This window comes from Bombina bombina, chromosome 8, assembly GCF_027579735.1.
Source record: "Bombina bombina isolate aBomBom1 chromosome 8, aBomBom1.pri, whole genome shotgun sequence".
In the NCBI taxonomy this organism is placed as follows: domain Eukaryota; kingdom Metazoa; phylum Chordata; class Amphibia; order Anura; family Bombinatoridae; genus Bombina; species Bombina bombina.
The window spans coordinates 201,916,719-201,933,259 of record NC_069506.1 but is presented as its reverse complement, the minus strand read 5'-3'; the positions used below and the strand labels follow the sequence as shown (position 1 = coordinate 201,933,259).

General features: G+C 40.4%; 1 protein-coding gene across 2 annotated transcripts in view; it reads right to left on the bottom strand.

The window, feature by feature from the left end:
- Positions 1-313: 313 nt before the first annotated feature.
- IRF3 (interferon regulatory factor 3) overlaps positions 314-16,541 on the bottom strand; it is a 74,206-nt gene continuing 57,978 nt past the window's right edge. For both annotated transcript variants that reach the window (XM_053690845.1, XM_053690846.1), the window contains 2 exons: positions 3,215-3,333; positions 314-3,127 (listed from right to left, as the gene is read on the bottom strand). In XM_053690845.1, coding sequence (XP_053546820.1) covers positions 2,960-3,127; positions 3,215-3,333 — 287 coding nt within the window. In that variant the 3' untranslated portion in view covers positions 314-2,959. The remainder of the gene's footprint in view (positions 3,128-3,214; positions 3,334-16,541) is intronic.

Sequence of the window (16,541 nt, the reverse complement as noted above, 5' to 3'; positions counted from 1 at the left end):
CTGGTATTGGAGTGTGGTAAGGAGCACAATTTTGCTCAACGCTCACTTCTTGCCTGTTAACGCCGGGTTTGTAAAAACCCGTAATACCAGCGCTGCAGGTAAGTAAGCGGTGAGAGAAAACTGCTCGTTAGCACCGCATAACTCCTAACGCAAAACTCGTAATCTGGCCGTAAGATTCCCATACAACACAGCATAGTTTGGCTTGCAAACATGGCAGCACATAAACTCTAAGTAACACACAAGGGTGGTTCTAGACTTAAAGGGACAGTGTACTGTAAAATTGTTTTTCTCTTAATGTATAAAATGAATGAGATTTGCTTTTTAAGGTTTATTTGTGTATATGAAATAGCTGATTTTGTGTTTTGTAGCCACAACCTAATAAAATGGGTTGAGCTTGCAGTTATAATCAGATCTCATTACTTTATCACATTGTGTACATATACATGCTTCTTTTGCAAACCAAAGACCAATACTTTGAGAGAACAATGGATAATTAAAATTTTATTACCTTAGCTCTTCTATACCCCACTGGGAGTGTAATTTCTTCTGATGGCTGTGTTTATGCAGATTATCTTTAGCTTGGACCTATGGCCAGAAACTTTCAGAATAGGTGGGGATACCACAGGCTAAATCGACTATTTTAAATGCCAATATAAGGGTAAAGGAAAAATTTGTAAACAATTTAAAGGGACACTGAACCCAAATTTTTTCTTTCGTGATTCAGATAGAGCATGCCATTTTAAGCAACTTTCTAATTTACTCCTATTATCAAATATTTCTTCATTCTCTTGGTATCTTTATTTGAAAAGCAAGAATGTAAGTTTAGATGCCAGCCCATTTTTGGTAAACAACCTGAGTTGTTCTTGCTGATTGGTGGATAAATTCACCCACCAATAAACAAGTGCTGTCCAGTGTTCTGAACCAAAAATGTTCTGGCTTCTTAGCTTAGATGCCTTCTTTTTCAAATAAAGCAAAAGAAGTAAATTAGAAAGTTACTTAAAATTGCATGCTCTATCTGAATCAGAAAAGAATAAAATTGGGTTCAGTGTCCCTTTAATACACTCCAGCAGGTAAAGTGGATCATTGTGAACAAATTAAAGAGGAGACATTTTTTTTTTAGTAAACTGTCCCTTTAAAGGGACATGAAACCCATAGGCTAAAAGTGTTTTTTGTCAACTTTTTTTGTAGCAAGTACCCCTACAAGCAAACATTTATTTCCTATGTCCCCCAAATGCACATAGGAGTATCACGTGCATCACATGATTTCACAAACTTGTATTCGATCTATTAACCAAAAGAAAATATACAGGTGTCAAATCATTTTTTCTGTTGTTAGAAATGTATTTTAAAATACAAGTTTAAAATAAAATCTTAAATTTTAGCATATGATGAAGAAAGTAATATTTATGGTACAATGTTTCTAAGTCTAACGTCATTCCACAGTTTACCTGGCTCATGTTGCATTGTGTCTGCACATTTCACGTTCATATGGCACCTATTTCTGTGACACATTTTCACAGTTATACACTTTACATGTCACTTTGCCTGTAGCTTCATATTGGTGACACTCAACTCCAGTCCTCTAATGTAACTAACAGGCCAGATTATAAGGATTTCCCAGTCTGAGGTAATTTACCAACCTACACAGTGAAATGCTCCCAATCTGCCCTGTTAGATTAGGAGAGCTTGAGGGTGGCAATGAGAAACACCACTATCTGTGATATATGTTATGTTTACCATAGCTACGTCAGGACAAAAATTAATAATAATGGCAGTCCCTTGAGTATCCCTTGCCAATGCCCCCAGAGATATATGTACTACAGGTTGAGAAACTATGTGCTAAATCACTTGAAAGTGATGCAGCCGGAATGTATAAAGCTAACAAACAATATAACATTAACATTTCTAGTTACAAAAAAAAAAATATTTTACCTCAACATTCTGTATGCGCTCTGTGAGCAGTTATTCTTCAGCTGCTTGGTAAAAAAAAAACAGCCAATTAGCTTCATGAGTACTGAGTTTACACCTTGGTTTACTGTGATCTCATGGGATTTCACCATAATGTTGCAAGATTTCATAGTAAACTTACTAAAAACTAAGGAGGGAAAGTGACTGTAGCTGCACATACCTGATGCACGCTCCCTTGCAAGTCCCAGGACTCGCATCCTAATTAAATACTTTAAAGGGACACTGAACCCACTTTTTGTCTTTGGTGATTCAGATAGAGCATGCAATTTACAGCAGCTTTCTAATTTACTCCTATTATCATTTTTTTTTCATTCTCTTGGTATCGTTAGTTGAAACGCAAGAATGTAAGGTTAGATGCCGGCCCATTTTTGGTAAACAACCTGGGTTGTTCTTACTAATTGGTGGATAAATGCACCCACCAATAAACAAGTGCTTTTCAGGGTTCGAACCAAAAAATAGCTTAGATGTCTTCTTTTTCAAATAAAGATATCAAGAGAACGAAGAAAAAATTATAATAGGAGTACATTTTGAAAGTTGCTTAAAATTGCATGCTCTATTATTCACTAAAAAAAAAAAATTGGGTTTAGTGTCCCTTTAAGTCCTTTTACAGTGGAATGTGGTTACTGATAATATTTTGAGGTAAAATATCTTCCATTTTTACATCGAGATGTTCATGTGATACTCTCTAGCCAGAGTTATGCTGAATCACTTTCAAGCGACTCAATATTTGTATATCACGTCCCTTTAATAACGGCAGGAGCTAACAAACATTTCCACAATTCTACATATGAAGATAGTCCAAGTGGTGCTGGGAGTATCATCATTTTGTACGTCTGCATTTCTTATTAAATTCCTCCTTTTAATCATATGTAAAAAAAAGGTCTCTCATATGTATGGCTGTTTACACCTATGGGAAATGCTTAGAATCCCTCAGCACTCCCATAGAATTATCACTGGTAGCATATTGGCTATAATAAAAAACAAAGTGTTATTAAATGTCCATCATTTCTTGTAGATCTTTTAAATAGGGCAGCATGTCAGAAGCACTGGAGAATGACAGAGAGTCTGATATCTGTAGGTTTAATTCACTGCTCCTGAGCGAGGTAGCACCGCCTGAATAGCTCATAGTATGAAGAAGCTGCAGTGTTACTGGAGTTACCTAAATTAAACAAAATACAGATTTATTTAACTGTTTTTTAAGGGTGTTCTTGGGAAGTAATATGTATTTCATATTTATTATACTCACTTGCACCATGATTAACTTCTTCTGCCATGACCTCTCATCTGGCCACAGTTCCCCAAGGCAAATCCAAATGGAATATTGAGGAGATTCTCGCCTTGTTCCTTCAATGAAGCCAATCAGTTCTATATTAAAAATCAACTAATTATTATCTAGCCTCAAAGCAGCATGTGACAAGGATCTACAGTCATTTATATACGGGCTAGATTACAAGTCATGCGGTATATGGCATTTTTGCAATCGCCCAAACACTATATCATTTTCGCAATTGCGATAATCCGACAGGAAAAACAAAATGTATGCTTACCTGATAAATTTCTTTCTTTCCGGATATGGAGAGTCCACGACATCATCAATTACTAGTGGAAATATCACTCCTGGCCAGCAGGAGGAGGCAAAGAGCACCACAGAAAAGCTGTCAAGTGTTACTCCCCCACCCACAATAACCCAGTCATTCTAACGAAGTAAAATGGAAAAAGGAATAGCACAAAGATGTATAGGTGCCTGAGGTTAAGTAAAAAATAACTGTCTTAAAGGGACAGTCTACACCAGAATTTTTATTGTTTTAAAAGATAGATAATCCCTTTATTAACCATTCCCCAGTTTATCATAACCAACACAGTTATATTAATATACTTTAAACCTCTGTGACTATCTTGTATTTAAGCCTCTGCAAACTGCCCCTTTATTTCAGTTCTTTTGACAGACTTGCAGTTTAGCCAATCAGTGCCTGCTCCCAGATAACTTCACGTGCACGAGCACAGTGTTATCTATATGAAACACGTGAACTAACACCCTCTAATGGTGAAAAACTGTTAAAATGCATTCTGAAAAGAGGTGGCCTTCAAGGTCTAAGAAATTAGCATATGAACCTCCTAGGTTAAGCTTTCAACTAAGAATACCAAGAGAACAAAGCAAAATTGGGGATAAAAGTAAATAGGAAAATTGTTTAAAATTACATGCTCTATCTGAATCATGAAAGTTTTTTTTGGCCTAGACTGTCCCTTTAAATTAAAAGGTGGTGTTGTGGACTCTCCATATCTGGAAATAAATAAATTTATCAGGTAAGTATGCATTTTGTTTTATTTCCAAAGATATGGAGAGTCCACAACGTCATCAATTACTAGTGGGAACCAATACCCAAGCAAGAGGACACAGATGACTAGGGAGGGAAAACAAGTCAGGCAGACCTAAACAGAAGGCACCACCGCTTGAAGAACCTTTCTCCCGAAAGAAGCCTCAGCCGAGGCAAAAGTATCACATTTTGAAAATTTTGAAACAGTAGAGGACCAAGTTGCAGCCTTGCAAATCTGTTTCACAGAAGCTTCATTTTTGAAAGCCCAAGAAGAGGAGACAGCCCTCGTGGAGTGAGCTGTAATTCTCTCAGGAAGCTGCTAACCAATGGTCTCATAAACCAAACAAATAATACTTCTGAACCAGAGAGAAAGAGAAGTAGCAGTAGCTTTCTGACCTTTATGTTTTCCAGAGAAACAAACAAACAGGGCAGAGGACTGGCGAAAATCCTTAGTCGTCTGTAGGTAGAATTTTAGAGCATGGGCAACATCCAAATTGTGCAACAAACGTTCCTTATGAGAAGAAGGATTAGGACATAGAGAAGGAACAACAATTTCCTGATTAATATTTCTATCTGAAACCACTTTAGGAAGAAAACCCAATTTAGTACGAAGAACCGCCTTATCAGCATGAAAGATAAGGTAAGGCGAATCACACTGCAAAGCCGAGAGTTCTGAGACTCTCCGGGCAGAAGAGATAGCAATAAGAAACAAAACCTTCCAAGATAACAACTAAATATCTATGGAATGCATAGGCTCAAACGGAGCCTGCTGCAAAACTTTAAGAACAAGGTTAAGGCTCCAAGGAGGAGCAACAGACTTAAAGGGACAGTATACACTAATTTTCATATAACTGCATGTAATAGACACTACTATAAAGAATAAGATGCACAGATACTGATATAAAAATCCAGTATAAAACTGTTTAAAAACTTACTTAGCTCTCAGTTTAGCTCTGTTGAAAAGGCAGCTGGAAAGTCCACTGCAAGTGGGAAAAAAGACACTCCCTCCCCTCCCCCTTCTTTTGCATATGAAAAGTCCCTTTACACAAACAGGAGCAAGCTGGAGTAGGTATCTGACGGTATTCTCATAAAACTTTGAGGCTTGGTTAGGAGTCTGAAAATCAGAGCAATGTTTTTTAAAAATAAGCAAAACAACCAACTTTATGGGCTATATAAAAATAGATCATCTACAAAACATTTATGCAAAGAAAAAATGAGTGTATAATGTCCCTTTAAACAAAGGCCTGATTCTGACCAGGGCTTGACAAAAAGATTGCACATATGGCACATCCACCAGACGCTTGTGTAACAAAATAGACAATGCTGAAATCTGACCCTTCAGAGTACTCACTGACAAACCCTTTTCCGGACCTTCCTGGATAAAGGAAAAAATCTTAGGAATCCTGACCCTACTCCAAGAGTAGCCCTTGGATTCACACCAATATAGGTATTTACGCCATACCTTATGGTAAATTTTTCTAGTAACAGGCTTGGGAGCCTGAATCATGGTCTCAATGAAGGGCTCAGACAAACCACACTTAGACAGACCTAAGTTTTCAATTTCCAAGCAGTCAGCTTCAGAGAAGCGAGATTTGGATGAAGGAATGGACCCTGAATTAGGAAAGTCCTTACTCAGAGGCAACCTCCAAGGTGGAAGAGATGACATCTTCACTAGGTCTACATACCAAATTCTGCGAGGCCATGCTGGAGCTATTAGAATTACTGATGCTCTCTCCTGTTTGATACGAGCAATAACTCGTGGAAGGAGAGCAAACAGAGGAAACAGATATGCCAGACTGAAATCCCAAGGAACCCGCCAGAGCATCTATCAGGGCGGCCTGTGGATCTCTTGACCTTGAACCGTACCTTGGAAGCTTGGTGTTCTGCCGAGACGCCATCAGATCCAACTCCGGCACCCCCCATTTGAGGGTTAACTTGGAGAACACCAACAGACCAATTACCTCCATACATTGAGCCACTGATGGCCGAACAGTAGACTGCAGAGAAAGGCAAGAGGAGAGAATTTTGGATTTCCTGACCTCTGTCAGAAATATTTTCATAGATAGGGAATCTATTATGGTCTCTAAGAAAACTACCCTTGTAGCTAGAACAAGGGAACTCTTTTCTAGATTCACTTTCCATCTGTGGGAACGTAGAAAAGACAACAAGATCTCTGTATCAGAGATTGCTTGTTGAAAAGATGGCGCCTGAACCAAAATGTCGTCCAGGTAGGGCGCCACTGGAATCCCCCGAGACCTGATCACTGCCAAGAGAGCCTCCAGAACCTTTGAAAAAATGATGGGAGCTGTGGCAAGGCCAAACGGAAGAGCCACAAACTGAACGTGTTTGTCTAGAAAAGTGAATCTCTGGAATTTGTGATGATCCCTGTGGATGGGAACATGAAGATACGCGTCCTTCAGGTCTATGGTTGTCATGAACTGACCATCTTGGACCAAAGGAAGAATGGAACGAATGGTTTCCATTTTGAAGGACGGTACTCTGAGAAACTTGTTGAGACACTTCAAGTCTAGAATAGGCAGAAAACTTCCCTCTTTTTTGTGAACCACGACAGATTTGTATAGAATAGAATCCTAGGCCCTGTTTCTTTGCTGCAACTGGCACTATCACTCCCAGGGAGGAAAGATCCCGAACACATTTCAAGAATGCCTCTCTTTTAATCTTGTCTGCAGATAATCTTGAGAGGTGGAACCTGCCCCTGGGATGAAAAGTTTTGAAATCTATTTTGTAACCCTGAGATATACTATGTCCACAGCCCAAGGATCTGGGACATCCCATATCCAAGCTTGACAAAACAGAAAGTCTGCCCCCCACTTGATCCGATCCTGGATCGGGGGCAAACCCTTCATGCTGATTTAGACTCAGCTGCCGGTTTCTTTGATTGCTTCCCCTTGTTCCAACACTGATTGGGTTTCCAAGAAGACTTGAACTGTTCCTGTTTGGAAGAGGAAGACTTTCCTTTGAAGTTACGAAAGGAAGGAAAATTACTCTGACGTCCTTTAGGTCTATTCTTCTTGTCTTGTGGTAGAAAATACCCTTTTCCACCCGTAATATTAGAAATTATTTCTGCCACGCCAGGTCCAAACAAGGTCTTACCCTTGTAACGAAGCGCCAGAAGCTTGGACTTAGAGGTAATATCAGCTGACCAAGATTTCAGCCACAATGCCCAGCGGGCTAGCACAGTGAAGCCAGATATCTTGGCTCCCAGTTTAATAACCTGCATGATAGCATCAGAAATAAAGGAATTGGCTAGCTTGAGAGCTTTAATCCTGTCTTGGATCTCCTCCAAGGGAGTATCTACCTAAAGAGATTCAGACAAGGCATCGTACCAATAGGATGCTGCACTTGACACAGTGGCAATACAAACAAGGTAGCCATTGAAGAACTTGATGAACATACATCTTCTTCAAATAAGCCTCCAGTTTTTTGTCCATTGGGTCCCTTAAAAGAGGAGCTATCCTCTATAGGAATAGTAGTTCTCTTAGCCAGAGTAGAAATGACCCCTTCTACTTTAGGCACCCTGCGCCATGAATCTTTAAGTGAGTCAGCAACAGGAAACATCTTTTTAAAAACAGGAGATGGGGAAAAAGGTATCCCCGGCTTCTCCCATTCCTGTGCAATAATCTAAGTTGTACGGTCTGGAACAGGAAAAAATTCCACAGAGGAAGGAACATTGTAGTAGTTACTAGATTTCTTAGGGCTGACAATGACAGGCATATTGGAGTCGTCTAAAGTAGCCAAAACCTCTTTTAACAATACACAAAGGTGTTTAAGCTTAAATCTGAAGGATACTACTTCAGCGTCAGATATAGGAATTATACTGTCCAAATCTGAGATCTCACCCTCAGAGGCTACCGACGTATCCTCCTCATCAGATTTATGAGGAAAGGCAACCTGAGTAGCAGCAGATGAAACAGAAACCTTAGTATCTGAATCATTAATTTTCCTCTTGCATTTTCCCTTTAGCATAGTAAAAGATAATGCCGCAGACACCACAGAAGATACCTGAGCAGCAAAGTCTGCAGGCAAAAATACGCCTCCAGGAGGCTGAGAGGAACCACAGGGCACTGCATGTGACACCATTGAGGCTTGGGACGTTAGAGGAGAAGGCTGTGGCATCGCCTGAACAGCATCATCCTGAGAGAAATTAGGCTCAGCAAAAATAAGTTTATCTTTATTTTTCAAAGTCCTCTGAACACATGAGGAACAAAATTGCATAGGGGTAACAACTTGGGCCTCTAAGCACAATAAACACACATTCATAAGAGCAGACTCCTGCTCCATGTCAGACATGGCCACAAACCAACAGTTTGATGAAACAAAAATAAAAAGTGTTACTATCACTTTAAGAATCGTTATATTTAAAACGCAATTTCCTCCAAAAAATAAACTGCAGGTTTACTAAATTAACCCTCTTAAAAAGCCACCTCTACACCTCAGATTAACTGAGGTGTTCCTACCTGATCTCCAGAGAAAAAACGCTACGAGATGCCCACACGTAGATTGAAAAGGACTCTGAAAACGGCTCCTGACACGGACCGCCGCTCCGTTCCTATGCAAAGAGCGGAATCGCAGGCGAGTCACATGACCAGCTGAAGGGAACTGCGCTACACACAAAAGCGCACATTCCTAGCTGACAGTGACCGTTCACAACCGGAAGCCCAGCCTAACGCTACTAAAAGCGTTTACAATCTAAGTGAAAAACTATCTCTAAGAAAGAATTTTCCCCCAAGCTGCCAAACTGAGTGCCAATAAAATGTATAAAACCACATTTACACACACAGAATCCCTATTAAGTATAATATGAGCCAAAACTGTACAAAAGTAAAATAAGTAAGTTAATCCTTCCCATACAATGAAAATAATTAACCCCTCATGTCTCTGTCACGTCAGTGCCTGCAATCTAAAATCCTTTTAAAGGATCAATGAGTACCAAAAATTATTGCAGAAATATTTTAATGAAGTGCCAGTCTCCTACCTAGAATACAAAATGCACTTACCTGCAATATAGCTGGCCGGCAGGGAGACAGCTCACAAGGCGTGAAAGGACGCATACTCCTTATAGAGACCTGTGGAAAAAAAGAAAGAACAGAGTAAACCTACTCTGGCTTTCTATACCATGGGCAGCAAATATGTTAGGAAAACGCAGCAAGGCCCACCTCACAAGTTCCTAACTGCCACCACTACCCTACTGAAGAGATTAACGTGGACTATGGCTAGACCCAAAAAATCTTCAGAACTTCACTATACGTGTTTCTCTTTTCCCTGAGGTTCACCTGCTGTGAAATTACCATCGTGATTACCTACTCTAGGACATTTATCCTTTTTTGTGCACTATCACATTTGTTTTTGCTGTTTGATTATTTTTTGATTGTGATTTAAGCAAGTTTATATATTGTTTTTTTTATCATATATATATATATATATATATATATATATATATATATATATATATACTTACACATACTTACAACTACATCGTTAGCAATGTATCTATATGTCCTTTGGTGGCTTTTTTTTTCTTCTAACACCTGAGATCTCTTATCTTTGAACCCTTAAAACTTTTGTGTGCAATATTTTTTTTTAATAATATTTATTAGACAGTATTATTATAAATGTAACTGCACTTTGTAATGTGTTTTTGATGTGTTTTGTGACACTTTTTAATCTCATAAAACAATTAACCACAGCTCTGAGATCGCTTTAGGAATTGTAGCATAAATCTCGCTCAACTCGTAATATAAGCGCAATTAAAATGGGTTGCGAACAAACAATATCGCTTGCACAAAAACATTTGTGCCTCACTAGTAATCTAGTCAATAAAGTTTGCTATTATTCACCCTAATTCATAGGACATTAAAGGGACATAAAACACTTTGGGCTAGATTACGAGTGGAACGCGAGTGATAAGGTGTTTATTGTGGGTGGGTTTTAAGCTTGTATTACAAGTTGAAAGTAAATGCAATCACTTGAGTAAAAATTAAAGTTAAAAAATACATTACAAAGTACAGTAAAACTCATAATAACAAACATCTAATAAAAACGATTACAAAAAATATTGCACAAAAAAGGGTTAAAAGATATGAGATTTCAGGTGTTAGAAAAAAAAGACAGGCAACCTACTTAGTTTCTTGCAAAAGGATCACTTAGAATTTCTCACTGTAGCGCCTACCCTCAGGGAGATGAGAAAGCTGCCTCTTCTGAGCATGAGCAAAACAGATTTACTGTTCACTAGCATTATCTGGATAGTAAACCAGCTCAAGTTATTCTAGAAGGTTTATGACATCAAACTAGATATGCCTTCCCTTTTTGGCTAAGGCAGGAAGTAATGGACACTGCACAAATGAAGTAAAGCAAATAAATTAAAGGTAAAATCCTTTAAAATTATGAATAATACATAGTGCCATGATTTCTATTAGGTTTAAGCAACTGCTTTGTTTTGCATTTCTTTATTTTATTACCCCTACTGAGGCCAATAAGGGACACATTAGGTTTGTGATGTTATGTTTGCAATATGCTATTTGAAGTCTCAGAAATGCAAATATTGTGAAATTAACAAAAACAAAATTTATGCTTACCTGATAAATTCCTTTCTCCTGTAGTGTGGTCAGTCCACGGGTCATCATCACTTCTGGGATATTAACTCCTCCCCAACAGGAAGTGCAAGAGGATTCACCCAGCAGAGCTGCTATATAGCTCCTCCCCTCTACGTCACCTCCAGTCATTCGACCAAGGACCAACGAGAAAGGAGAAGCCAAAGGGTGTAGTGGTGACTGGAGTATAATTCAAAAATTTTTTACCTGCCATAAAAAACAGGGCGGGCCGTGGACTGACCACACTACAGGAGAAAGGAATTTATCAGGTAAGCATAAATTTTGTTTTCTCCTGTTAAGTGTGGTCAGTCCACGGGTCATCATTACTTCTGGGATACCAATACCAAAGCTAAAGTACACAGATGACGGGAGGGACAGGCAGGCTCTTTATACGGAAGGAACCACTGCCTGAAGAACCTTTCTCCCAAAAACAGCCTCCGAAGAAGCAAAAGTATCAAATTTGTAAAATTTGGAAAAAGTATGAAGAGAAGACCAAGTTGCAGCCTTGCAAATCTGTTCAACAGAAGCCTCATTCTTAAAGGCCCAAGTGGAAGCCACAGCTCTAGTAGAATGTGCTGTAATTCTTTCAGGAGGCTGCTGTCCAGCAGTCTCATAGGCTAACCGAATTATGCTACGAAGCCAAAAAGAGAGAGAGGTAGCCGAAACTTTTTGACCTCTCCTCTGACCAGAATAAACGACAAACAGGGAAGACGTTTGTCGAAAATCCTTAGTTGCCTGTAGATAAAATTTCAGGGCACGGACTACATCTAGATTGTGTAGCAGACGTTCCTTCTTCGAAGAAGGATTAGGACACAAAGATGGAACCACAATCTCTTGATTGATATTCCTGGTAGTGACCACCTTAGGTAGGAACCCAGGTTTAGTACGCAGAACTACCTTGTCTGAATGAAAAATCAGATAAGGAGAATCACAATGTAAAGCGGATAACTCAGAGACTCTTCGAGCCGAGGAAATCGCCATTAAAAATAGAACTTTCCAAGATAACAGCTTGATATCAATGGAATGAAGGGGTTCAAACGGAACACCCTGTAACACATTAAGAACTAAGTTCAAACTCCATGGTGGAGCAACAGTTTTAAACACAGGCTTGATCCTAGCTAAAGCCTGACAAAAAGCTTGAACGTCCGGAACTTCTGACAGACGTTTGTGTAAAAGAATGGACAGAGCTGAAATCTGTCCCTTTAAGGAACTAGCGGATAAACCCTTTTCTAAACCTTCTTGTAGAAAAGACAATATCCTCGGAATCCTAACCTTACTCCATGAGTAACTCTTGGATTCGCACCAATATAAGTATTTGCGCCATATCTTATGGTAAATCTTTCTGGTAACAGGCTTCCTAGCCTGTATTAAGGTATCAATAACTGACTCAGAAAAACCACGTTTTGATAAAATCAAGCGTTCAATTTCCAAGCAGTCAGCTTCAGAGAAATTAGATTTTGATGTTTGAAGGGACCCTGGATCAGAAGGTCCTGTTTCAGAGGTAGAGACCAAGGTGGACAGGATGACATGTCCACTAGATCTGCATACCAAGTCCTGCGTGGCCATGCAGGCGCTATTAGAATCACTGATGCTCTCTCCTGTTTGATTCTGGCAATCAATCGAGGAAGCATCGGGAAGGGTGGAAACACATAAGCCATCCCGAAGGTCCAAGGTGCTGTCAAAGCATCTATCAGAACCGCTCCCGGATCCCTGGATCTGGACCCGTAACGAGGAAGCTTGGTATTCTGTCGAGACGCCATGAGATCTATCTCTGGTTTGCCCCAACGTCGAAGTATTTGGGCAAAGACCTCCGGATGAAGTTCCCACTCCCCCGGATGAAAAGTCTGACGACTTAAGAAATCCGCCTCCCAGTTCTCCACTCCCGGGATGTGGATTGCTGACAGGTGGCAAGAGTGAGACTCTGCCCAGCGAATTATCTTTGATACTTCCATCATTGCTAGGGAGCTTCTTGTCCCTCCCTGATGGTTGATGTAAGCTACAGTCGTGATGTTGTCCGACTGAAACCTGATGAACCCCCGAGTTGTTAACTGGGGCCAAGCCAGAAGGGCATTGAGAACTGCTCTCAATTCCAGAATGTTTATTGGTAGGAGACTCTCCTCCTGATTCCATTGTCCCTGAGCCTTCAGAGAATTCCAGACAGCGCCCCAACCTAGTAGACTGGCGTCTGTTGTTACAATTGTCCAGTCCGGCCTGCTGAATGGCATCCCCCTGGACAGATGTGGCCGAGAAAGCCACCATAGAAGAGAATTTCTGGTCTCTTGATCCAGATTCAGAGTAGGGGACAAGTCTGAGTAATTCCCATTCCACTGACTTAGCATGCACAATTGCAGCGGTCTGAGATGTAGGCGTGCAAAGGGTACTATGTCCATTGCCGCTACCATTAAGCCGATCACCTCCATGCATTGAGCTACTGACGGGTGTTGAATGGAATGAAGGACACGGCATGCATTTTGAAGCTTTGTTAACCTGTCTTCTGTCAGGTAAATCTTCATTTCTACAGAATCTATAAGAGTCCCCAAGAAGGGAACTCTTGTGAGTGGAAAGAGAGAACTCTTCTTTTCGTTCACCTTCCATCCATGCGACCTTAGAAATGCCAGTACTAACTCTGTATGAGACTTGGCAGTTTGAAAGCTTGAAGCTTGTATCAGAATGTCGTCTAGGTACGGAGCTACCGAAATTCCTCGCGGTCTTAGTACCGCCAGAAGAGCACCCAGAACCTTTGTGAAGATTCTTGGAGCCGTAGCCAATCCGAATGGAAGAGCTACAAACTGGTAATGCCTGTCTAGAAAGGAAAACCTTAGATACCGGTAATGATCCTTGTGAATCGGTATGTGAAGGTAAGCATCCTTTAAATCCACTGTGGTCATATACTGACCCTTTTGGATCATGGGTAAAATTGTCCGAATAGTTTCCATTTTGAACGATGGAACTCTTAGGAATTTGTTTAGGATCTTTAAATCCAAGATTGGCCTGAAAGTTCCCTCTTTTTTGGGAACCACAAACAGATTTGAGTAAAACCCTTGTCCTTGTTCCGACCGCGGAACCGGATGGATCACTCCCATTAATAAAAGATCTTGTACGCAGCGTAGAAACGCCTCTTTCTTTATTTGGTTTGTTGACAACCTTGACAGATGAAATCTCCCTCTTGGGGGAGAGGATTTGAAGTCCAGAAGGTATCCCTGAGATATGATCTCTAACGCCCAGGGATCCTGGACATCTCTTGCCCAAGCCTGGGCGAAGAGAGAAAGTCTGCCCCCCACTAGATCCGTTCCCGGATCGGGGGCCCTCGATTCATGCTGTCTTAGGGGCAGCAGCAGGTTTCCTGGCCTGCTTGCCCTTGTTCCAGGACTGGTTAGGTCTCCAGCCTTGTCTGTAGCGAGCAACAGCTCCTTCCTGTTTTGGTGCAGAGGAAGTTGATGCTGCTCCTGCTTTGAAATTACGAAAGGAACGAAAATTAGACTGTCTAGCCTTAGGTTTGGCTCTGTCTTGAGGCAGGGCATGGCCTTTACCTCCTGTAATGTCAGCGATAATTTCTTTCAACCCGGGCCCGAATAAGGTCTGCCCTTTGAAAGGAATATTAAGCAATTTAGATTTAGAAGTAACATCAGCTGACCAGGATTTTAGCCACAGTGCTCTGCGCGCCTGAATGGCGAATCCGGAATTCTTAGCCGTAAGTTTAGTTAAATGTACTACGGCATCCGAAATAAATGAGTTAGCTAACTTAAGGGCTTTAAGCTTGTGTGTAATCTCATCTAATGGAGCTGATTCAAGTGTCTCTTCCAGAGACTCAAACCAAAATGCTGCTGCAGCCGTGACAGGCGCAATGCATGCAAGAGGTTGCAATATAAAACCTTGTTGAACAAACATTTTCTTAAGGTAACCCTCTAACTTTTTATCCATTGGATCTGAAAAGGCACAGCTATCCTCCACCGGGATAGTGGTACGCTTAGCTAAAGTAGAAACTGCTCCCTCCACCTTAGGGACCGTTTGCCATAAGTCCCGTGTGGTGGCGTCTATTGGAAACATCTTTCTAAATATTGGAGGGGGTGAGAACGGCACACCGGGGCTATCCCACTCCTTAGTAACAATTTCAGTAAGTCTCTTAGGTATAGGAAAAACGTCAGTACTCGACGGTACCGCAAAATATTTATCCAACCTACACAATTTCTCTGGTATTGCAACTGTGTTACAATCATTCAGAGCCGCTAACACCTCCCCTAGTAATACACGGAGGTTTTCCAGTTTAAATTTAAAATTTGAAATATCTGAATCCAGTCTGTTTGGATCAGAACCGTCACCCGCAGAATGAAGCTCTCCGTCCTCATGTTCTGCAAATTGTGACGCAGTGTCTGACATGGCCCTAATATTATCAGCGCACTCTGTTCTCACCCCAGAGTGATCACGCTTACCTCTTAGTTCTGGTAATTTAGCCAAAACTTCAGTCATAACAGTAGCCATATCCTGTAATGTGATTTGTAATGGCCGCCCAGATGTACTCGGCGCTACAATATCACGCACCTCCCGAGCGGGAGATGCAGGTACTGACACGTGAGGCGAGTTAGTCGGCATAACTCTCCCCTCGTTGTTTGGTGAAATATGTTCAATTTGTACAGATTGACTTTTATTTAAAGTAGCATCAATACAGATAGTACATAAATTTCTATTGGGCTCTACTTTGGCTTTAGCACATATAGCACAGATATCTTCCTCTGAATCAGACATGTTTAACACACTAGCAAATAAACTAGCAACTTGGAAATACTTTTCAAGTAATTTACTATAATATGAAAACGTACTGTGCCTATAAGAAGCACAGAAAAAGTTATGACAGTTGAAAATTGATAAACTGAAAAGTTATAGCATCAAATCTTTGTAAAAAACACACTTTTAGCAAAGGATTGCTCCCATTAGCAAAGGATAACTAACCCTGATAGCAGAAAAAAAATACAGAAATAAACGTTTTTTATCACAGTCAACTACAATCTCACAGCTCTGCTGTGAGTGATTACCTCCCTCAAAACAAGTTTTGAAGACCCCTGAGTTCTGTAGAGATGAACCAGATCATGCAGGGAAGACAATAAACTTCTGACTGAATTTTTTGATGCGTAGCAAAAGCGCCAAAAAAGGCCCCTCCCCCTCATACACAACAGTGAGAGAGATCAGTAAACTGTCATAAATTAAATAAAAACGACTGCCAAGTGGAAAAAATAGTGCCCAAAACATTTTTTCACCCAGTACCTCAGAAAATTAAACGATTTTACATGCCAGCAAAAACGTTTAACATTAAATAAATTAAGTGTTATTAAAAAGCCTGTTGCTAGTCCCTGCAAAATAGGCTAAAGTCTTATGCATACAGTATAATTCCAGTGAAGTGCCATTCCCCAGAATACTGAAGTGTAAAATACACCTAGCTCCAGGGTGGTGTCCCCAATATTTGTCTGGGTGTAAAGGCATGTCCAGAATCTCTCTGCTGTTCCTCTACCAGGCACTCTCAACACAGAAGCAGATTTCTTCAGCCGAGTTCAGATTTCTCCAACCGAATGACAATTTAATATTTTCAGCTAATTAGAAGAAGGTAGGGTCATCCTCAGAGCATCTAGAAGCAATCACCAAGTTCCACAGTTCT